The sequence below is a fragment of the Cibotium barometz genome, chromosome 64, assembly GCF_041138505.1.
Source record: "Cibotium barometz isolate CiBa-2024 chromosome 64, ASM4113850v1, whole genome shotgun sequence".
Taxonomy (NCBI): Eukaryota; Viridiplantae; Streptophyta; class Polypodiopsida; order Cyatheales; family Cibotiaceae; genus Cibotium; species Cibotium barometz.
In genome coordinates this window covers 10635920-10660889 of record NC_141109.1, presented here as the reverse complement: position 1 = coordinate 10660889, position 24970 = coordinate 10635920, and the positions used below count along the sequence as shown (strand labels likewise).

Below are 24970 nucleotides of genomic sequence, written 5' to 3'. Positions count from 1 at the left end.
CCACATGGGTACAACTGGAGAGACCACAGATCTTCATGCTCTCGAGGATGATACGCAGCAAACCATCCGTCCCGCACGACATTGTTCGAGCTGAGTTTGCTGCACCACCTATGGTAGTGGAGGCATTGTTCCAGACGATCTCCTCTATATACAGCATGAGGGAGATGCCCACGGAGAGATTATCCCGCCGAGCTTTTGAGGCATCTAGACAGCTGGCCGAGGCTGGACACACTGGATCTTGGTATGCACAGATCGTACAGTGGTTCTCACATCATGGGATAGACATTGAGCGGTTGCCACCTTTTCAGTATGATCAGTCTGCTCCACGGGGTTACCTCTTTCTCAATGAGAGGAACAAAGTGATGAGATAGGACATATGGCAGCGCTACATACAGGAGACATGAACAGCACCAGAGAGCCCACTACCACCGAAGATGCTGTATTACAGAGACCACTTTATGAGCATCTCAAGGGATGGGTTTATACATCGACCGCGGTATATGGATGTATACATGCCACACAGCTCTCGCGTTGCTATTGGACAGCTACGAGTCTCATCACATCAGCTAGAGATAGAGGCTGGGAGAGCAGCAGGGTTCCCAGAGCTGAGCGTATATGCAGATTGTGCCGCGAGGAGGTGGAGACTGAGGATCACTTTGTATGTAGATGTAGAGCCCACCAGGGGGTCAGAGATAGATATGCAGGATTGTTTGAGGAGCACTCTTCACTACATCAGTTGATGGAGGCCTCGGACCAGCGACAGCTTGGCAGACTACTACTAGAGCTTCATAGTTCTCGAGAGAGACTCCTCCAGACACCCGCTCCCACTAGGGGTGGGAGACAGTCCCAGCTCACAAATTTCTTCCAAAGAGCTATGCCAGTGCCAGCTGATGTACCACGTGGGGTGACCGCACAGAGAGCACAGGAATTGAGAGCCAGGAGGAGACCTAGACAAACTGGACATAGAGCACCCCGACTCCGTCACCGAGAGATAGCAGCTATCCGAATGAGACACCAGATGGAGACACAGGAGAGGCTAGCTCGCTTTCATTCAGACTCAGGGTACAGGTTCATGCCATTCACAGCCTCAGCATCAGCGATGTATGATATCTTATATCCCTCTTATGGCACTGGATGGAGTTAGACATAGATCTGCATAGCATGCTTGTACTACCCCTTCAGCATATAGAGATGCATCTTGCCTTAGCACTCCATCCACATCCTCGTCCCCCTTATATTGTTTGTATATGGGCTCCACCGATCCATGATGATTCGCAATTGTATCCAGACACATGCACACTTTTTTTTTTTCTTCCGATGACCGGAAGAACACAGTTGTATTATTTTTTGTCTCATAGGCCGACTTTGGGCTCTCGTAGATGTTAATGTATCTTTCTTTCTTTCTTTCTCTCTCATAGTTGTTTCAGTTTCAGTTAGTTGTTTAGTTGTTTTTAGCTTTCCTTACACAGACATTGTATCAGATCCACCAATTGTTGTAACCTTTTTGGTCTCATAGGTCATTTTGGCCTTCTGAAGACGTTAATATATCATTTCATTTCATTTCTCTCTCTCACTTGATTCCCTTTCCCGCCCTTGCTCAGCAACATAACTCTCTTTCTCTCTCTCTCTCTCTCTCTCTCTCTCTCTCTCTCTCTCTCACTCTGATTTGTCTCATAGGCCGAGTTCGGTCTTTTGGAAGACGTTAATAAAATCTTTCTTTCTTTCTTTCTTTCTTTCTCTCTCTCTGGCACGCCATCCGGCAGAGACCCATGATAGAGCTCCTAGGATGATTACGACTCCAGCCATATACTGTTGTAGTCACTATCACTTTTGTACTCCCCCACATTCATGTATCCATGTACTCATGTACCCCATTTTGATCAATAGCATTAGCTTGCCACTCTCCCTAGTTGCTGCTTCCGGATGCCCCCCCTACTAATGTATTGTGGGGCTAGATACTTAGTTCTTTCTTTTCTTTTCCAGTCAATGTATCAGATGTCACATGGTTGTAACATTGGTCTCATAGGTCACTTTGGCCTTTTGAAGACGTTAATATAACATTTCATTTCATTTCATTTTCTCTCTCCCCCGCCTGCTGCATATCTTTCTCTCTCTTCGCAACAGCCCCCCCTCTGGCCTCTCTCTCTGTGGGAAGCACTGCAGTCAAGCACACAGCTCTTCCTATGGCCAAGGGTTAATTAATTTTTAACCCGAAACCAGCCTTTTTCAGCCCAAGACAAGATGGAGAGGATCGACATTGAAGACCTGATCAAGGCAGCCATCCAACAACACAAGAAAGAGACGGACAATGCAATTAATAAGGTCAACCGGAGCCTTCTTGACAAAGTCAAGAAGCTTGAAGTGCGGATAGCAGCCCAAGATGCAGAGATCGAAAATCTCAACAAGCAGATAGAAGAAGCACGTGCTCAACATAAGCTCGAGGAAGGTGAAATTCAACCCGTCATGATGGAGGAGCTGAACACCATCAAGGCCCAAGTGAGAACACTTCAAGAGGGAGAAGAAAAGAAAGCCCAGGAGACCTCCTCGTGGGTGGAGGTGCTCACCAAGATGCAAAAGCAAGTAGATAAAGCGGAGAAATGGATAGAAGTGGTCAAGAAAGGAAAGAACAAGGAGGGCGAAAGCACATCTACCTCGAAGATTATCAACCTAACCATTGAGGAGGAACAAAGAAGAAAGACAAGGGAGCTTCATGTGCGGATCACGGGGCTTAAGGAGAGTGACAATGTAGAGGAGGAAGCCAAAGATTTATACACACGCATGGGCATTTCGAGGCCTACACACACGGGGGCTTGGAGAGTGGGCAAGAAAGACAAGAACGGAGGAGAGAGCTCGAAGGAGAGAGCTCTCATTTTACGCTTTCCCACCTTGGAGGCCAAGAAGGATTTCTTGGCCAAGCGCTCCGCCCTTAAGAAAACGGGCATCTTTTTAGGAGATGACCTCACCTTGGCACAGCTAGCACATATGAGGGAGTGCATGCCGGAGATTAGGGCAGCCAGAGAAAAAGGGAAGCTAGCATTTTACAGAGGAGGCAGAGTGGTGATACTAGAGAGACGCACCACCTGACGGTGCGAGACCTATGGGACCAGTCTGAGACTTGCAGTAAGGAACTGCAACGGAGCATTGAGACTGGATGTGGGGGCCTTTGAGGACAGCTTCAGAGATAGGGACATCATCTTCTACTCGGAGACACATCAGGCCGCAGGCAGCACATTACGCAGAGTGGCGGGATACAGATGGGAGATGACTTGTAGACAGGACGCCCGTTCGAAGCATGGTGTTCGCGGATCCGAAGGAGTTGCAGTTCTTTTTAGAGAGGAGCTTCAGCCACTCATCCATGTTATCCGCCGTGATGAGAACGCGAGGTACATGTGGGTCAGAGTAAGGGCAAATGAGGGTAGACCCCTATACATTGCTATATGTTACTTTCCACCCAGCACATCTCATTATGCAGCACCCAAGGGGCAATCTCCATATATGATTCTAGATGAGGACATATGGGAGTTCTCCAGGGAGGGAGATGTTATCATACTTGGGGACTTTAATGCTCCAACGGCTCAGTACCAGACCTCCTTCTTTGACACTTCGGAGGAGAAATTGAGAGAGAGAGATGTGGAGGAGATGTGTTTGACCCGGAGATCACAGGATGAGGTGGAGTGTACTGAGTATGGGAGATACCTCTTGGAGATGGGGACTGCACATGGGCTGGCCATTTTAAATGGCCTAGAGAGATATCCACTTGCCAGTGGCTTTACTTGCTTTCCACACAGACATGGGGCCAGCACAGTGGATTATGTTTTAGCCTCGCCAACCTTCATCCCGACTATCCAGGATTTTGCTATTGGCCCCAGGCCCATCGGAGTTACGGTGGATCATGCACTTCTCTCCTTTACGATGGATTTCCACTATAGTACCCGCCGCCATGTTGGGCAGTCCTCCTATCACCCGAGATATACCTTCTGTAGAGAGACTGATGGAGTATACACCGCAGAGATCTACACCTTGTTGAGTGCAGAGGATCCACACAAGCCATTAGCAGAGCTCACACAGATCCTGACAGAGGCTTTACATACAGCTGCAGCGACAGCCTTCCCACACACGCAGCCCACAGTACGACCACGTCTTGGGAGCATGCCCCAGAATAGTTGGTATGATGATGACTGTAGCGAGTTCAGAGCCCGGCTACAGAGAGAGGTGGCCACAGGTGTTACTACATATAGACAGTCACGCATCATCTTCCGATCCCTCATTCGGCGGAAGAAGAGAGCATTCTTAGCTCGGCTGGAGAGAGACATCTATCAGTTGTTTTTAAGTTAGGATTCTGGGGAGGCCTCGAGATTGCTTAGAGTGCACCCCCCGCCTCCGGCCATTACCTCTCCAGATACATGGGGCGAGTATGCAGCCTCCCTCTACACAGTACCAGAGCAGCCACCACTACCGAACCCTCCAAAGCCTTGTCCACCCACTTCTACCTTCTTCACAGCAGAGATGGTGAGGAGGACCATCAAAACAGATTGCATACAGGGAAGGCACAGGATCATGAGGGCATTGTAGCCGAGCATTTCATACATGCTAGAGATATGATTGCACACTTGCTAGCTTTTTAATAGAGCCATGTGTGAGGGGTTTCCAGGGACTTGGAGTACTTCCATGATTGTGCCGGTACTCAAGTCTGGAGATCCGAGCCTGCCGACTAACTACCGCACCATTATGATTGGTCACTTGCTGGCCAAGCTATATGCCTCTACTCTTGAGCATGAGTTGAGCAGATGGGCAGAGAGACAAGGGGTTTCCTGGGACTTGGAGTACTTCCACGATTGTGCCGGTACTCAAGTCTAGAGATCCGAGCCTGCCGACTAACTACCGCACCATTATGATTGGTCACTTGCTGCCCAAGCTATATGCCTCTACTCTTGAGCATCAGTTCAGCAGATGGGCAGAGAGACAAGGGGTCTGAGCTCAGGGACAGGCCGGTTTCAGGAGGAGATTCTCTACTTTGGATCATATCTTTACCCTCAGGGCTATCATTGAGGAGGGCAGAGCACATGGGAGGAGGATCTACTGTGGCTTTGTGGATTTCCGCAAGGCCTATGACACAGTGCCCAGAGCTAGACTGATGCACAGGCTGCAAGACTTGGGGGTTCCATGTGAGCTCATTTGGGGTATTATGGCACTTTATGAGACAGTAGTTGGGCAGGTGCAGACTTCAGAGGGTCTCTCCCAGCCAGTACACTCCACTATAGGGGTGAAACAGGGCTGCCCGCTCTCTCCGACTCTATTTGGACTATACATTGATGAGATCTCTGATTATATTGGGACACGAGGGGACAGAGGAGCCCAGTTGGCTGGCACTTGGATACCTCTGCTCTTATATGCTGATGATATTGTGCTTATAGCTGACTCACCAGAGGGTATGCAGAGGCACTTGGATACTTTACATGCTTATGCACAGGATAGTGGGCTCTCAGTTAAGCTTGGTAAGGCCAAGGTTATGGTGTTTAACACTACAGCTCAGTGGGTCTGGAGATCAGCGCCTATTTTCACATATGGACAGGAGACAGTGGAGTATGTTGACTCATACACATATCTTGGAGTGGTGTTCACTGGGCCCACATTTTCCATGAGGGGGGCAGCAGAGGCCAGATTGAGTAGAGGATATGCAGCACTAGGAGGTCTAGAGAGGATGTGCTCACAGGTACAGTTTCAGGAGCCACGCCCTAAGCTATGGCTTTTTCACACGTTGGTCACATCGGCTATGCTATATGGAGTACAGATCTGGGGGCCTAGCCTAGATCGTCACAGTCGATCAGGACGTACATACGATGGATGGAGATCGATGGAGAGACCGCTTGTGTCCATGATCTCCATGATGATTCGGGCTAAGGCCTCGGTACCCCATGAGATTATTAGGGCCGAGATGGGAGCACCACCGATCATAGCAGAGGCTCTTGCCAGATCAGTGTCCTTCATTCATAGCACCTAGGAGCTTCCCTGGCACTGGTATGCACGACTTGCTTTAGAGTCCTCTCATTAGCTAGCCATGGAGGGAGACACTTCATGTTGGTATGCGTAGATAGCATCCTGGTTTGAGCTCCACGGGTTCAGCTTAGACAGACTTTCACCCTTCCAGTACTCTCTGGAGGCACCCTCTCTCACCTTGACACATTCTGAGATTAGTAGAGTCATCAGACAGGACCTCATTCAGTTGGACACTAGGAGGACATGGCTAGAGCCCTCACAGGAGTTGCGACGAAGATGGCTTTCTATAGAGACCATCTTCTCCGCACCTTTGAGGATGGCTTTATACTTAGACCGAGCTACATGGATACCCATCTGTCTCATGGATTGAGCTGCGCCATTGGGCAGATCCGCACCTCCTCACATCAGTTAGAGATAGAGACAGGCAGTTTTAGAGGCATACCTCCAGGGGACAGGATTTGTCAGATTTGTTGGATAGAGCCAGAGACGGAGGAGCACTACATCTGTTGCTGCACAGCATATTATGAGATTCGAGGGCGCTACCATTGCCTTTTCAGAGAGGGATTTGGACCACTGGCTAGAGTCATGGACTATTGTGATCAGCGGGTTTTTATCTCCTGGAGATCCGCAGACTTCCTGTAGGCATATGCTCACTTATGGTAGTGCTATGTGTGAACGAGGTATAAATCACTTTTTAGATTTATTTATGATGTTTTACAAGCCATAAAACAATACTAAAATTGTAATTAACTCTTTTCTTTGTAAAAGTATAAGTGTAGTAAAACATTATCATTAATTTAAGACACTTGCATTTCAAAGAACATAAAATTAATGCCCTCTAAACATATCCATACCTCCATTAAGCACTGTAGCAACACTTCTTAATGCAACAACACTTCTTGTTGGCAATAGAGGAATCGGGTATAGAAAATCAATGAAGGAAAATATAACTTTTTGGTTCCACTTAATGGCACTAGAAAATCAAATCTCTCTTCATTGTTGTCCTTGCATAAATAGTATATGAGGAAAGAGGAGATTCAAATGAAATCTTTGACTCTGAGGCTTACTTAAGAGATTCAGGTGAAAGCTTAGAGGCTTGCTTAAGAGATTAAAGATTTGAATGGAGGGAAATTCAAATAGAGTGTAGGCCAAAAGAGTGGCTATTGAATGAGGAAAACTCACCCAACAACTACCATAACTTCATGAAATACACTAGAAAAGAACTTAAGTGTGTTTATATATACGTTGAAAAAAAAAATCAAAATACTATGTTTGCTTCAAGATATATTCGATTTCTTTTTTAACGCCACTTTTTTCAATTGACATCTTCCCCTACACAAGAAAATCCACATGTAGAACATGTGGACCAGCCAGCCATTCAGCCCCATTCTATGGAAGAAGTGGAAGATCTTGTCAGGGAAGAGCAAACAGCCATAGACACAACCAAGTCAGTGCCAAGATGGTTGCTGAAAACTTTGCAAGAAAGCAAACTTGCAGCACCACTCACAGGTAGAACAAGGGCTAGTTCCAGCCATGCTTTGAATGTACATCGTGGGGAGTCTGCATTCGCAATGGGTGGTGTCTTTGATTCAGAAGAGCTTTCTTCTTATGAAGAAGCACATCAGAATGAGCATTGGTTGCAAGCTATGCAAGCTGAAATTTCTTCTATAATGAAGAATAATACATGGGATCTTGTGGAATTGCCTAAAGGCAAGCATGTATCTGGAACAAAGTGGGTGTACAAAGTCAAAAGAAAGTCTGATGGTACTATTGACAGGTACAAAGCAAGACTTGTGGCTAAAGGCTACTCCCAGAAAAAGGGAATAGATTATGAAGAGACTTTTGCTCCTACTTCGAGAATGACCACAATAAGATCAGTGATTGCATTGGCTGCCCATAAAGGATGGAAAGTGCATCAATTGGATATCAAAACTGCATTCTTAAATGGGGGGACAGCTTGCAGCTTTATGCATGCAGTGATTCAGATTCGGTTGGTGATTATGATACCAGGCAATCCACCAGTGGGAATTGTTTTTTTCTTGGCAGTTCATGCATATCTTGGTTGAGTAAAAAGCAACCCACTGTTGCTACATCATACAGAGAGTGATCTGCTACCTTGTACAGGTTCACACTTCCACTACAGGGGGGATTTGTAGGCATATGCTCACTTATGGTAGTGCTATGTGTGAACAGGGCTTAACCAAGGGTACTTTTTGCCATGTGGTTTTTCCCCTTGGACATCAAGTGTAAAAGGACACTCTAACATATAATATTTTGTACTTCTATATTATATGGATGTGGCACACATGCAAGGGTTGACTTGCATTTTGTGGATACCACACTTTTGGCTCTCTCTCTCTCTCTCTCATTTCTGTGTGTGAGCTTCTCTACCCTGCACCTAACCCTAATGTGCAGGTTTGTGTGTGTGAGTGTGTGAGTCCAACACCCAACAAGTCCATCATGAGGAGCAAACACCCGACTGGCAGGGAGTCCACACAGAGACAGATTACTGACTTCTTTAAAGGGACTACCCGGGAGGACACACAGCCGACAGCCCAGCGGCGAGCACCTCGTGGGACTCTAGTTGAGAGAGCTATCCAGTTGAGCAGATCTAGACGCCCGAGGGTTCGCGGATCCTCACATCGGAGACGGCACCTACACCGGAGGATTCAGAGCATCATTGCAAGGCATCGGGCTCGCCCAACCAGGCATCTCACTATGGCAGATATCCAGGCCATCCGACAAAGACCCATGCTAGAGCTCCTACGATGATTACGACTCCAGCCATAGACTGTTGAACTCACTGTCACTTTTGTACTCCCCCATATATTCATGTATTTATGTATCCATGTACTCATGTACCCCATTTTGACTAGTAGCATTAGCTTCCCACTCTCCCTAGTTGCTGCTTCCGAATGCCCCCCCTACTGATGTATTGTGGGGCTAGATACTTAGTTCTTTCTTTTCTTTTCCAGACAGTGTATCAGAGGTCACATGGTTGTAACTTTGGTCTCATAGGTCACTTTGGCCTTTTGAAGACGTTAGTTAATATTTCATCTCATCTCATCTCATCTCATCTCTCTCTCTCTCTCTCTCTCTCTCTCTCTCTCATATGGCAGAGTGATGAGACAGGACATATGGCAGCACTACATACAAGAGACATGGACAGCACCAGAGAGCCCACTACCACCGAAGATGCTGTATTACAGAGACCACTTTATGAGTCTCAGGGGATGGGTTTAAACATCGACCGCGGTACATGGATGTATACATGCCACACAGCTCTCGCGTTGCTATTGGACAACTACGAGTCTCATCACATCAGCTAGAGATAGAGGCTGGGAGAGCGGCACGGGTTCCCAGAGCTGAGCGGATATGCAGATTGTGCCGCGAGGAGGTGGAGACTGAGGATCACTTTGTATGTAGATGTAGAGCCCACCAGGGGGTCAGAGTGTGACATGTGGGAGGTTATGACCGTAGTAAACACAACCTTAGTCTACACTTAACTGCACTTAATGATGTTTAAGAGACAACAGATATGTGTCAATGCAATGCAGCTATATTAGATGAATGAAAGATGTTACAATGATGATCCAAATGGATCTGTAATGCTGAATATGCTGCCTATATGCTGTAAATGCGGGCTGAACTGCTGTCCACTCTTTCCCTTGTCTCCTGGAGGGAAACGCTGAAGGGAGCTTTGGGAACAGAGGCTGAATACTGATGAATGATGAAAACGCAGACCTGAATGGCTGATTCTGGACTGTATGCTGCTGCGTTTGCTGAATATGATGCTGAGGATGATGCGTTTGCTGACTACAACTGCTGGGGATGATGCGTTAACTGATGATGCTGCTGAGATGATGATGCGTTACCTTATCTGCTACTGATGATGAGGGCTGATGCTGATATGCTGAAACGCCAACTGATCCTGAGGAGGATGCGCTTCACTGCTGAGCCCCTGATGACTGAATGGATGAGGTGCTGAATGTATATATATTGGTGAGAGGATGCTGGTCGGCCAGGTGGACTGCAGTCGGCCAGTACATATTCCCATCAAATCCCAATATAACCAGTCAGCTGCCTCATAAATGCCTAAAAATGCCTGTAAAATGCTGATTAAATGCCTGATAATATCTATGATGCTAATGATGCCATATGATGATGCCATGTCACTGTACACCTGACTGGTGTGCACGTGACACAGAGATAGATATGCAGGATTGTTTGAGGAGCACTCTTCACTACATCAGTTGATGGAGGCCTCCGACCAGCGACAGCTTGGCAGACTACTACTAGAGCTTCATAGTTCTCGAGAGGGACTCCTCCAGACACCCGCTCCCACTAGGGGTGGGAGACAGTCCCAGCTCAGATTTCTTCCAGAGAGCTATGCCAGTGCCAGCTGATGTACCATGTGGGGTGACTGCACAGAGAGCAGAGGAATTGAGAGCCAGGAGGAGACCTAGACAGACTGGACATAGAGCACCCCGACTCCGTCACCGAGAGATAGCAGCTATCCGAATGAGACACCACATGGAGACACAGGAGAGGCTAGCTCGCTTTCATTCAGACTCACGGTACATGTTCACACCATTCACAGCCTCATCATCGGCGATGTATGATATCTTATATCCCTCTTATGGCACTGGATGGAGTTAGACATAGATCTGCATAGCATGCTTGTACTACCCCTTCAGCATATAGAGATGCATCTTGCCTTAGCACTCCATCCACATCCCCACTCCCCCTTATATTGTTTGTATATGGGCTCCACCGATCCATGATGATTCACAGTTGTATCCAGACACATGCACACTTTTTCTTTTCTTTTTTTTCTTCCGATGACCGGAAGAACACAGTTGTATTATTTTTTGTCTCATAGGCCGACTTTGGCCTCTCTCTCTCTCTCTCTCTCTCTCTCTCTCTCTCAGACTCGAGGACTCTCTCTCTCTCTCTCTCCTCCCCTCCCCCCCCCCCCCCCCGGCAACAGAGGACTAGATATGCTAGCTCTATCACATAGAGCCCGAGACACAGGATCATTACATATGCCGATGCCGTGTATACTATGAGATTCGGGGGAGGTTCCACTACCTCTTCCGAGCTGGGTTTGGACCACTTTCCAGGATCATGGACTTCCGGATCAGAGATGCCTAGGTCTTTTTCTTCTAGAGCTCCGTAGACACAAGGAGTCCTTAGTGAGATCCACATCAGTTGTACTTGCTTGAGGACTAGCACAGAGAGCTCTCACCGACTTCTTCCATACCAACACTCCGAGGGCTGATCCACCCATCATACCTGGACCACAAGCTAGTGTAGGAGCTCGGCCAAGAGGTGTGACACTCGACAGAGCCACTGAGTTATGCAGAGCTCAACGCCCCAGACCCCATGGCCTTCACCCACGGCCACGCCACTACAGGAGGATCCAGGCCATCATCTCCCATCATCGCAGGACCTCCTTGTGCCAACTCAGTTTTACCACCTTGAGCACCATGTCATAGCGGCAATGAGGGATGTATTAGGGTGATATGAGAGCTCTCTCCTCATGTACCTAGATCAGATTTTATAGTTCTAGTTTTTGTTATCTTTCTTTATTAGTATTTTGTACCCAGGATGTACCTCATGGATATGATGTAACCTTTTGGTCTCATAGGTCATTTTAGCATTTTGAAGACGTTAATACAACTTTCTTTCTTTCTCTCTCTCACTCTCTCATCATGTCTTTTGGGATCAGATCTGACATTTTAGTTCTTATTACTTTCTTTGATTTTTAATTTTAGTACCCATGATGATGTATTTCATAGACATGATGTAACATTTTGGTCTCATAGGTCATTTTGGCCTTTTGTAGATGTTAATACAACTTTCTTTCTTTCTTCTTTCTCTCAAAGACAGTTGGAAGCCTTGCAGGACTTCTGCACTCGACCGGACCTCTCTGTTAACCTTGGTAAAACAAGGGTAATGGTCTTCGATAGTTCCTGGATCCTGTGGAGATTGTCTCATCCTATGTCTACCTTGATGTCACTTTTAGTGGCCCACACTTCACCATGCTTCCCACAACACATGCCAGAGTAACAAGAGGATATGCAACCTTGAGCTCACTTGAGCGGCAGTGCTTCCAGTCACATCTCTAGAAGCCCACGACAAATGGTTGTTTTTTGACACCCTCGTCGCACAAGCGTATGGAGGAGCCTTCTAGCCTTCTAGGGGTCAGATTTATCCCATGAGGATTAACAACGAGTTGAGAGACCCTAGGTCATGATGTTCTCTTGTATGATCCACATCAAACCATCAGACCCACACTAGATAATCCACGGAAATTTTGTTGCTGCCCCGATGGTAGTGGATGCACTCTTCCAGACAGTCACATACCTCCACCGCATCAGTACATGGATCCCCACAGGTACCCAAGGCTTGCCTTGGGTGAGTCCTCGAGATAGCTAGCACTCGAGGGCCATTCTGGAGTATGGTATGCCTTAGTTTCTACTTGGTTCTCAATATATGGGCTCCGCATGGACCGCCTACCACCCCTTCACAATATAGTCTGGACTCACCTTTTCTCCGGCTCTCTCATAAAGACACCAATTGGGTTACCCGTTTAGATCTTCTCAGCTTGTACACCCACAACACATACATCACACCTTCGGAGCTCCCAACCAAGATGCACTTCTTCAGAGATCACTTCCTCACGCTCACTGAGGATGGATTCATCCGGCAGCCGGGCTACCTAAGTGTTCACATGTCCCATGTCATGCAGATTGCGATTGGCCAGATACGCGTTTCATCTCACCATCTCATAGTGGAGACATGTAGAGCTGAGCGCGTCTTCCGAGCCAAGGAATTCTTGTAGAGACCCAAAGAGGAGAGAATCTGCCAATTATGCCACACACAGGTTGAGACAAAGGAGCATTATATATGCCACTACCCAGTATACGATGAGATCCACGGGGGGTTTCATTGTTTGTTTCGTGAGGGACTTGGTCCACTCTTCAGGATCATTGACTTCCTGGACCAGCATTGCCTGGGCCTCTTCCTGCTTGAGCTCCGTAGAGACATGGACACTTTCTTGAGAGAGCTTCAGCCATAGCCACCAAGACCCCTCCCTCGCCAGCCAACCATCACCAGTTTCTTCGGGGTCCGAGAGGTTGAGGACACCCATACAGTCAATCTTGAAGACCCACATCGGGCTGCACCGAACACACCTCGCCTGATAGGAGTTACCTCCAACCGAGCCTCTACACTACAGCACACCGGACGCCCCCGGCTCCTCGAACATCGGCCATGATCCCCTCATGAGCTCCAGATCCAAGACATACTCCATTGCCATCGAGCTACCTTTCTAGGTGACACACCTCAGGGAGACCTCTCGGCCATACTCATTATCCCCATGCTTGATATTTTGCAGAGTGGTATACCATCTATTGGCGGTTGATGCTCCTCTCATGTTCCATTTTCCTGGTATTCCATGCACAATTTTGTATCACCCCGTGAGATAGCTATGTTTTGTTTTGGTAGGGTAGCGTTGAAGGAGGAGAAAATCTACTTTGACGAGGATTTGACCCCGACACAGGTGGAACACAAGAAGGCCTCAATAATGGAGAAGGTCATGGCAGCCCGTAATGAAGGAAAGTGGGTAGTATATCAAGATGGCAAAGTCATCATTACAGAGAGGCACCCCATGCCTAAATAGGGGCGCAAGGTCTATGAGACCACACACATCAAGATGGCAGCCTGGAACTGTAATGGGACTCTCTAGTCAAATGTGGGAGGCTTCCAAGAGACATTTACAAGACGAGATATTGTCTTCTATACGGAGACACACCACAGCTCGAAGAGGGATTGCCTCACTAAACACGCTCTTATTTCACTTATGGGGTGTCCTTATCTTTGTACTTAAACTTGGTACACTCATTCGAAGTTCTGTCTAAGAGAGTTGTGAGACACCTCTTCCTCACAACTGCTTCACTGTGTATGTGGGTATTGTAACCTGCTACTGCTAACCCGAATACAGGTTCAGCAAGATGGGCCATCTTCCCCCGTTTCACTAGAGCCTAGAGTCCCCCGAACTCCATCTTGGATCACCTAGGTAGATCTACCAGGACTACACATACATCACACATGAGTGTCGTCGTCACAGATTGATAAGAAGTGTGTGTTCTACAGATATCACTTCTTGGGACTCACGTTGCAGTCAAGGAGATCAGGGATACATAGAAATACGCACATCACATGTTGCCTATCACCATAGTTATCACATTATGAAAACACGATACCGTATGGGAAATTTTGGTACAATATGAAATTTTAGAATATCGTATGATGGGTTCCACAATGCTTGAGGAACCATAACATGGAAATGTGTCTCTCCCAGTTGGATCTCCCAATTGTCTCCAAAAAAGAGCCTGCATGGGTAATGCGATACGAAAGGTCTCCCAGTGTAGTGTTTATGACTAAGGGATCATCCTTTAACAGATATGGGCAATGCATCTACGGTGAGGTTTAGGGACTCTTCTTTAGATCTGTCCAAATCTTCTCCCTCGTACATAACTTGAGGATCTGCCTATCTAGCCCACCTATACAAGGGATCTCCAAGTGATGTAGCAAGATTCTCTCCTCATCCTACCAATCCAGTGTACACTACCAATCTACTTGCTAGATTTTTTTGTCTTTCAGCAATCCCATATGGAATGCTGAGTGGACACGAAAGTTGCGAAGTATTGCGGGCATTTGGGATCTTCATTGAGGAAGATTTCTATTTTTGTTGAGCATTTGGAATTTTTTTAAAGGTGGGGGAATTTATTTATTTTTAACCGTACCATATGAAACCATACAACATCATGCGAACTGTACGGTACGAATAGGTTCATACCGGTACGAGAAACAACCATGCCTAACGCGATTGACCAACTCACAGTATCCCCCCACCGGCCCAAGGTAGTGACTGGCAGAGCTGAGAATATCCCCCAAGAGGAGAGGTTATGCAAAGTATCCACAATTGGAGCGGTAAGGGATGAGACTCATTATATGTTTAGCTGTCCGACGTGCTAGGAGAAAGAGGGGAGATTCCACTGCCTTTTCCAAGAGGAAGGGACTCGGGGCACTCACAAAAGAGGAGGAATTTGGGGCACTCACACAGGTGATACTTTCCAGAGTCATGAGATACCAGGATCAAAGATGCCTCGGATTATACTTGCTGGAGCTGCATAGACATAGAGAGGGTCTCTTGCGAGGGAGGGGATCAGAGAGGGAGAGACACCTATAGAGGCAGATTACAGACTTCTTTCGATCGGAGATTGAGCAGTCCGGCCAGCATGCATTGCAGCTAGCCCTAGAGTATAGCCGCACCAGAGGTACACTGATTGATCGGGCTATAGAGCTGGGGCGGTCCAGGCGCCCCAAGATGAGAGGCCCATCTCGACACCGGCGGAGACTACAACACAGGATCAAGACCATACTAGCACGGCATGGGAGACGTCCAATCAGAGTACTCACCATGGAGGACATTGAGGATATCCGCCATCGACCGATGAGAGACATCTTTGGATAGTGATGTGTATGATGCTTACCTTTGTTGCTAGAGTTTTCTTCCCAGATGTTATCCATTAGGAGCTCCTAATACCTTACTTTTCCTCATAGTTGTTGTTTCAGTTTCAGTTAGTTGTTTAGTTGTTTTAGCTTTTCTTACACAGACATTGTATCAGATCCACCAATTGTTGTAACCTTTTTGGTCTCATAGGTCATTTTGGCCTTTTGAAGACGTTAATATATCATTTCATTTCTCTCTCTCTCAGTGGAGACAGGTAGAGCTGAGCGCATCTTCAGAGCCGGGAAGCTCGTACGGACACCCAGAGAGAAGAGGATCTGCCAACTATGCCACACAGAGGTTGAGACGGAGGAGCATTACATATGCCGTTGCCCAGTATACTAAGAGATCCGCGGGAGGTTTCACTGTCTATTTCGTCAGGGATTCGGTACACTCTCCAGGATCATTGACTTCCAGGACCAGCGTTGCCTGGGCCTCTTCCTGCTTGAGCTCCACAGACACACGGACACCTTCTTAGACACAGGCCCCAACCACCCCGCCCCCTCCCTCGACAGCCAACCATCACCAGTTTCTTCTGGACCCAGGAGGTGGAGGACACCAACATAGTGGATCTTGTTGACCTTTCATGAGCTGCTCTGGACCTACCCTACCCAAGAGGAGTTACCTCGGACCAAGCCTCTGCACTCTAGCGTGCCTGACGCCCTCGACCCTCCCATCGGCCACGATCACCTCATCAGCTCCAGGTCTAGGACATCTTCCACCGCCATCAAGCTACCTTTCCACGTGACATAGCTGAGGGAGAGCTCTCGGCCATAATCGTCAACCCCATGCTTGACATTTTGGAGAGTGGTATACCATCTACTCAAGCTGATGTTGCTCCCATGTTTTTATGTTCTCAGTATTCCATGACGAGTTTCCATGGACAGTTTTGTATCACCCCAGTGAGATAGCTATATTTATGTTCTCATTCTGATTTATTTTCCATTCCATGATGAGATATACCATGGACATTATTATACCCCCAGTATGGTACATGATGAAGCTAGCTAGGTTGCATATCATGATTGTATACTCCATGCATATAGCTTTGCATTCTCCTAGTAGTAGAGCTCCATCCCCTCCCCCACTCATTGCACTTATTGCACACCCAGATTCAGCTTTTTAGTTCAGTACTTTTTCATTTTGTTGGGATGACAGAGGATACCCCACACAGGTACACTGATTTGTCTCATAGGCTGAGTTCGTTCTTTTGGAAGACGTTAATAAAATCTCTTTCTTTCTTTCTTTCTCTCTCATGATGATGTGTTGTTCCCCGTTCCCATGCCTGTTCCGACTCCAAACGTGCCCGTTCCCCGTTCCGACATTGGGCCTCGTTCCAACTCCCGTTCCGCGTTCCATGTGACTATGTCCACCACCCATTACCAGTGCCTCTGCACCAACCAACATCAGAGCCCATCACCCATACCGTCGCTTCGGTTCCGCACCCCAAAAGAGTTTTTAGCAAGAGAGAGAGACATTCTACAAGCCAGATGCCCCCAACCTAGAGCATCAAGACCCTCCACCACACAGAGATCCCGATGGTTCTCTGCTGACATGACATGCTCCCCCATCACAAAGACCTAACCCTCGTTCTACCCTGAAATTGGTATTGGCTGAGGAGAGATCATGGGATAATCATCTACTATCTATATGTGTACACAAATTGAGTTTCTCTATTTTATTTTATTTTTCATTTCCTTTTCAGTTCTTTCATGGATCAGTATATCCATGGAATGGTTTCATATACCTTTGGCGTCTTCCGTAGATGTTAATATTATAGCTTTGTTTCTTTCATTCTTTCTTTCTCACTTTCTTTCTTGCATTAGCCCCATGTTTGATATTTAGGAGAGTGGTATACCATCTATTGGGGGCTGATCTTCCATGTTCCTGGTATTCCAATGAGATAGCTATGTTTTGTTCCTATTTTATTTTCCATGCCATGATGAGATATGCCATGGACATTATTGAATCACTTTGGTCTCATAGGCCCATTGGGTCTTTAGTAGACGCTTAATATATCTTTCTTTCTTTCTCTCTCTCCCAAACAAGTGGTAGTGTTACCAGCTTGAACAAATATACGATTAACGGAGACACATGTTTGCCCACTGTTGCGATATTTTGAAGCCAACTGCCAATACAAAACACAAAAATCAGTCTCCACGATCTGTGTACACCACATTGAATCTGTTATACATTCCAAATAACTTCTCAAAAAGAAAAAGATTATGAATAGTGTATCCTTTTACACAGTAAATACAAATTTATTTCGACATTGCAGCCAAGACAAGTCCTATGTTTCTCATCCTACCAGTTTGAGAACCAAAAAGATGGAAAGTTCCAAGATAATATTGCAACAACAGCCAATGTTAAACAAATTCCCAAACCAAATGTTCCTGGACAAGTGCAATATCAGCAGAGAATTTGCCAATTTTGAGCTCCATAATAGCTTATGTTCAGGCCCACATATTCTGCTTTTACAGACATATCGACTTAAACAAATGATCTATGAGTTCCAAGGAGAAAAGTAAATGCCCTAAATAGCCTCATCTCCTAACATCCCCCCCCCCCCCCCCCCCCCGCCCCCGCGCGCGCGCGCACGCGCCGCGAACCATAACTAGACTAGTAACACTGATGAGGTAAGACTAATCGTAAATAGTTGCTCAACCACGAGAAACATGAAGGAAGAACTCGGTAACCCCATAGTGAACTGATATCAAGCCAGTGAAGGCGAACGGGAACTATCTCGTGAATAGGGTAGAGGGACTCCGCCAAGGAGATTGTTGTTGACGTGAAATTCCTCTATCATGCTGACTACGCACAGGGGTAGAATGATGACCATCTGGACTAAGAGAAAGCTCGTCCGGTACATCCCTACCTGCATCCAAAGGAGTGAAAAACCCGCCTCCGAGAAATTTCGCCACTTCATCCTCAGAATCGTCAAGCCCTTGCTGAGAAGCACGAGCCTTTCCGCAAAGCTAACCATCAGTTTTGTACATAACCATAGCATAAAGCTTAGGATGGCACAAAGGTATGCCAATTAAAGCTAGCCACTCCAACCAAAAACATATTAAGTTTTGCAGGTTAAAGCTCCTTGACAGATCTTTCTTATGCACATTGGATACAGGTCAAACACCCTAATCTGGTTTGCTACCAGTCACATAAGGTTCACGGGATGAAAATTACAAATCTTTGACAAGAAAGTTTCCGCAAAGCCAACCATCAGTTTTGTACATAACCATAGCATAAAGCTCAAGATGGCACAAGGGTATGCCCATTAAAGCTAGCCACTCCCACCAAAAACATATTAAGTTTTGCAGGTTAAAGCTCGTTGACAGATCTTTCTTATGCACATTGGGTAAAGGTCAAAACACACTGATCTCAACGTGCATATAAATTTTTCACACATTTTTTTAAGATCATTCTTCCAGAAACGTGCACATCCACTTAGAATTTTAATTTCCAGGTCTCCACAAATCAATGATATGTATAGCCAACTCTACTTAGACTTGATTCACATATAGATGGAGCACCAACCATCCACAAGGGTTGACATAGGCACCCTCCTCATTCAAAACAATAAGGAGAAGTTACAGCCTTCATCTAAAACAGCCTCTCCAATACTTGTACTGCACGGGCAAATGTAGCATTGTATCCAGAAGCATTGAAGGCAGTGACAATCTGGACTGATGCAAGCTTCTGTGTGAGAATTAGAGCGCCTAGTCTTCGTGTGGGCAATTGCATGACACATTCAGCCATGTGATTTGTGAGCTGGATGGAGCTGAACATAGCAGCATGTATGCATCACAAAGTCTCTGAGTGAACAGCCAAATAGAAGGGCTGCATATATTACCTGTGGCATCTGAGTGATCAAGTCATGCTCTCCTTAAGCTCAACTGTATCTAGCATACCACAATAGCATCTAATGTCAGGCAGGAGTGAGTTGGTCTTTTGTCTTGTATAAAGGAAGCGAGATGGCATCTGGGTGATCACAGAATTCATGCTCTCCCTAACCCTCAACTGTATGTAGCATACCGAAATAGCATCTCAATCAGCAGTGAGTTGGTCTGTTGTCTTATATAAGAAGGTGACATATTTTGTCAGATTAAATTTGCAACGCAGGTTGCAACATGTGGGAGTTTGAAGGAGCACAGCACCACTTTATGAAGGTTATTGGCATATATGCTATGAGTAGTGCCACATGTGAACATGGGCTAACCAAGCGCACTTTTCTCCCTTTGGGTTTTCCCCCTTGGATATCTGGTGTGAAAGGACACCACCACATTTATTGTATTTTCATATTATGGAGTTGACTCTCTAGCTCCACACATTCCAAGCAATCCATTTTTGTGTGAGCATCAATCACCATCTTCTTACTGCTTGTTGCTGCTTCTAGGTGTGTCCGTCTCTGTGTGCAACCCTAACCCTAATAATGGTATCAGAGCCCACTGTTGGCGCAGCCCCCTTCCGGTGATCCCCGTCTACTGCGCGTGTTCCATCCGCCCATGCCCCTTTGCCTACGCTCCGTCCGTCAACTATGACGTGCTGTTCTGTGTGGCTGCCTCCACCTTGCTCTTTCGCCGCCAACCCAGCCGGACACCGCCTCTATTCCGCCGCCACTGTGGCAGCACTAAAGCCACCACCGCATGACTGGCAGCGCTCTCTCCACAAGAGGCGCACGTGGGCAGAGCTCAGCAACACTTGTGGCTGATGTGACACTAGACGGATGTTGCAACTTTTTTGAGTCCATTCCGTCCGGCTCAATCACCATCCGTCGCCGGTTCCGACAATCGCTATCCGTCGCTGCGATGCATCTGACTAGTTCAAACAGTTACCGGCGCCACTTCCAACTAGTACAGTCAGTCAGCCGTCTTCTCTGCCTACGGGCTAGGCCTTCATATTCGCTGTCAAGTTGCATTGGGGCTGGCTGTTCGTCTTCCCACCTACATATTCGTCGTCATGTTCTGTTCCGTCCGACTGCACTCTTCTCTCCCGGCGACTACCCCGTTTCCCTTCGTGACCACGCACCCTCCTCAGGCAGTCTGCCTCCACTCCCTCTCAACCCCTATGCAAAATCGAAATAGGTATTTAATTTTAAGTTCATTTCATGGGGCTTTTATGAATTACTTTGCTTCATTGCAAAAATCAAGAGCAAGCAATAGTACAGGGCAACATTTTGTGGCAGGATCTGCTGAAAATTTGGAGATTTTTTAGGAATTAGTGCTTAATTGCACAATTGCAGTTACAAGACAGAAATTTGGGGCTTTTGTGATTTGTGTGCAACTGACACCTAAAACAGCCCATCGGTGCTCGGAAATTTGGAGTTTTTTTCGCATTGCAAATTTATGCAATGATTGTGTTGTCAGGAAACTGCAAACTTTATCTGCAGCGGCTTTGTATTTGGGGCAACACATTCGCATAGGACCTTGTGGTTGCCTGGCATTGCACTCCAGTGTGTTGGGATTTTGCATGCACGTGCTTTTTACAACAAATTTGGTTGCACATGTTTGCATATCTCTTGGTAAAGAGATTTCAACAAATGGCTGAAAATACGACCGATATATTTGGGGTTTTGTCCCAAGAGGACGAATTGGATGGTAGTACTCCCTCTGGAGTTTCATGGTTCAAAACCTTCTTGTGGCCAAAGGATTATGGGGTTATGTGTCAGGTGAAGATGTACGCCCTGTTGACATAGCACCTAACACACTTGGCCGTGGTGCTCAACAAGCTACACTACCTATTGCTCCCTCACAAGAGGGAAGAGATGGGATACTCGCGATGCCCAAGCGATGGCTTTGATCGCATTGTCAGTAAAGCGATCAATCATACCACATATCCAGTCCTGCAGGACCTCACAGCGAGCTTGGGATGTACTTGAAACCACGTATGAGGTAAAGAATGAGGCCACGGTTGCATATCTCAAGAAAGAATGAGAACTTGGAGACCGTAAAGGTGGCTATGCATGTAATGGACCTAGCTGTAATGGACCTAGCTATGATGTGCCTAGCTTGCAAGCTTCAGAGCAGAAAGAGAACTCGCACACACACACACACACACACACACAGAGAAAGAAGAAAGAAAGAAAGAAAGAAAGAAAGAAAGCTGTATTAACGTCTACTAGAGGCCGAACTCGACCTATGAGACAAATCAATGTACAACTGTCAATGTCTTCTGGATGTCCAGAAAAAAAAAGGACAAAATGAACATGAAATAAACTATGAAAGTACTGAGCTAGTGGGGGGGTGTGATGGATGGAGCACTACTACTAAAGGCTCAGTATGCAACCTATATTCGCAGGGTATACAAGAATGCAATGCAGATCTGTCTAGCTCCAACCAGTACCATAATGGTGGTGTAATATGTGATACATAGGCAATGGCGAGGCAAAAATACCTCGGAGCATGATCTCCGGGTGTGAGTGTAAGTGAGCTAGCCACTGCTGGATATGGTGCTGATGTCGAGCCCGTATCTCTGTGATCTCCCTCTGATGTAGTCAGGGAGTCTGGTAGCCTGGTGCTCTCAGTCTCCGTCTGGCTCCGAGGTCCGCAGCGCGTTGAAGTGTAACCCCCTCCTGTGTCAAGATAGGCACTAGGATAGATCTCTGGAAGAAATCAGTGAGCTGAAGCTGGAGCTGTCACCCACCTCTCCCTGTGGTATGAGTCCGTAGCAGTGTCTCTCTGTGGCGCTGTCTCTCTAGCAGGAACTGGCCAAATCTGCGCCGGTCTGCGGACTCCATGATCTGGCGCAGTGAGGGATGTCCACTGAAGATGGTGGTGTATCTCTCTCTAATGACACTATATGCTCTGCATCTGCATACATAATGTTCCTCACTCTCAACCTCCTCCTGGCATAGTCTGCATATCCTCTCTCCTCTGGGGATCCATGCTGCCCTACCTACCTCAATCTCAAGCTAGCTGGTGTGATGACACTCTGAGCTGGCCAATCACCACTCGGGCACTGTGAGGCATGTACACATCCATGTATCTAGGTCTGTGTATGAATCCATCCGCTGAGATACGCATAAACTGATCTCTGTAGTATAGCATCTTCGGGGGTCGAGGCTGATCCAAGTCTCTTGAGTGTATCGCTGCCATAAATCCTGCCGAAGGACTCTGTTCCTCTCACTGTGAGAGAGCTGGATGTGTGGTGCATGTATATCATACAGGAAAGGTGGCAGGTGATCTATGTCAAGACCATGCTGAGTGAGCCACTGTATCATCTGTGAATACCATGATCTCCTATCTCCACTCTTTGCGAGCTGCCTGGACGCCTCAAAAGCTCTATGTGAGAGTCGATCTGATGGCATATCTCTGATCCTCTGTATCAAGCAAATCGTCTAGAAGAGGGCCTCTACTAGCATAGGAGGTGTAGCAAACTCCGTCCGGACAATGTCATGTGGGACGGAGGGTTTGCTGCAGATCATCCGTGAGAGCATGACAATCTGAGGCCTCTCTATCTGAGACCATGTGGAGGTGGCGAGCCCAAGTGCCCATACTACTGCAGCATACATCAAAGCAAGGGTGACTAGTGTGTCAAACAACCACCCCTTCGTGCGGGGCTCCTGGAAGTGTGCTTGGTGACACTGTCTCTCAAGCATGGCCAGAGCTGCATACCCTCGTGTGAGTCTATCCCTGGCTCCCTGTGCCATAGTAAATCTTCCTGGCGGAGTCGTAAATGTAATCCCCAGGTACACATATGAGTCTACCACCTCTACCTATCCTCTTGCTAGTGTGAAGATGGCCTGTCGTCGAACCGGCCCTAAGGTGTGGAAAATCATGGCCTTGGTTTTCCCAAGGTTCACTGTAAGCCCCCTCTGTGTGCAGAAGTCATCGAGTGCATGGAGATGGTGCTGTAGTCCCATCCGCGACTCAGAGACCAGAATAATATCATCTGCATATAGCATAATGTGGACTGTGGTACCTAAGATGTCTACCCCGTCCCCACTACCATAGCCAATGAAGTCAACCACCTCATCGATGTATAGCCCAAATAGTGTAGGAGAGAGTGGGCATCCTTGCTTCACACCTATGGTGATAGCAATAACATCAGATAGCCCCCCAGGGCATCGTATGCGCCCGAAGACCTCCTCATATAAAGCATAGATGCCCCAAACCATCTCTGATGGGATCCCCAATGACTGTAGGCGCTGAAAGAGTCTCTCTCATAGCACCGTGTCAAATGCTTTGCGGAAATCCACAAAGCAGCAGTATAATCTCTTCTCCCGCGCCCTAGCCTGGTCAATCAGACATCTCAGAGTGAATATATGGTCAATAGTGGAGAAAGCTTGTCGGAATCCAGCCTGCTCTGGTGCTCGCAGTCCCTCCTTCTCTGCATATGAGCTCAACTCTACCTCGAGCACTGCGCCATAAATTTTGGCCAATGTATGACCAATCATGATAGTCCTGTAGTTGCTGGGGTCTAGCATGTCTCCCACTTTGTGGAGAGGCACGATGGTGTGCATAGTCCACTCAGCTCGTAGGCCCTCCACTAGTGCCCTATTAAAGAGGTGAGCAACAAAGGGTCCCAGTGTGTCAGCTGCATAAATAAGATGCTCACTTTGTATACCTGTGTGGTCAGCCGATCTCCCATGCTGTAACCGACGGATAGCTCTCTACCATCGAGGCGGTAAAGAAAGTAGAGGTGGTATGGCGGGATTCCTGTGGCTGTGGTATGGGCGGCTGCTGAGGGATATGGAAGAGGCTCTTTGCATATGTGTGCCATGTGTGTGGATCCTCAATTGGGGTACGAGGGCGAGGCTCCCTCATCCTGCGCCATGCAGTGGCTGCATCTCTGCTCATGAGTAGGGGCTAGCCAGGGGTACCTATAGAGTGGAAGATCCCATAGCACATGCCAGTATGTCACTGTCTAGAATAGAGCCTTTGTCACTATCAATGCAGCCCCCATCTCTGCCCGCACAATCTCATGTGGCACTGATGGTTTACTCTTAATCATGCATGAGATCATCACCACTAGGGGCCTCTCATCGGCATCCACACATCATATACCTCCTCTGTATCCACCTTGGCCGGCTCTCTCCTCTGTCTCCTTCTGTGGTATAAGCTAGGACCCCAGATGGGGGCACCATACAGTAGTGCAGGTGTAACTAGAGTATCAAATAGCCAAAGCTTCGTCCTCGGCTCCTGAAGCTGTATCTGTGAGCATTTCCTCTCTAGCGAGCCAAGGGTTGCATATCCCCTCATCAATCTAGCTTCAGCCGCCTTCTGCATCGAGAACTAAGCTCCAGCAAAAGTGATCCCAAGGTATACATATGAGGTAACATATTCCACAAGCTCTCCGCTGTATGTAAACTGTACTACAGATCTACTAATCAACTGTGAGCAGGTGTTAAAGATCATGACCTTCGTCTTTCCAAGGTTCACAGTGAGGTCTTGGTCC

The 24970-nt window shown here is 47.1% G+C and overlaps 3 protein-coding genes across 4 annotated transcripts in view; 2 read left to right on the top strand and 1 right to left on the bottom strand.

Moving 5' to 3' along the window:
* ALDH5F1 (aldehyde dehydrogenase 5F1) overlaps positions 1-24970 on the bottom strand; it is a 196605-nt gene that overhangs the window by 86154 nt on the left and 85481 nt on the right. For both annotated transcript variants that reach the window (XM_086796883.1, XM_086796885.1), the window contains exon 12: positions 17639-17705. In XM_086796883.1, the coding sequence (XP_086653009.1) occupies positions 17639-17705 (67 nt within the window). The remainder of the gene's footprint in view (positions 1-17638; positions 17706-24970) is intronic.
* On the top strand, positions 2113-3181 carry LOC147603305 (uncharacterized). Its single transcript, XM_086796886.1, has one exon. The coding sequence runs from the start codon at positions 2242-2244 to the stop codon at positions 3082-3084; it is 843 nt and encodes a 280-aa protein (XP_086653012.1). The 5' UTR covers positions 2113-2241; the 3' UTR covers positions 3085-3181.
* Positions 3097-4463, top strand: LOC147603304 (uncharacterized; the record flags this gene model as incomplete). The annotated part of the gene is made up of 1 exon (XM_086796704.1): positions 3097-4463. A coding segment is annotated over one exon (1239 nt), but the record flags the coding sequence as incomplete, so codon positions are not given.

Coding starts and splice junctions, on each gene's coding strand:
- LOC147603305 (XM_086796886.1), top strand. CDS start 2,242: ATGGAGAGGATCGACATTGAAGACCTGATCAAGGCAGCCATCCAACAA.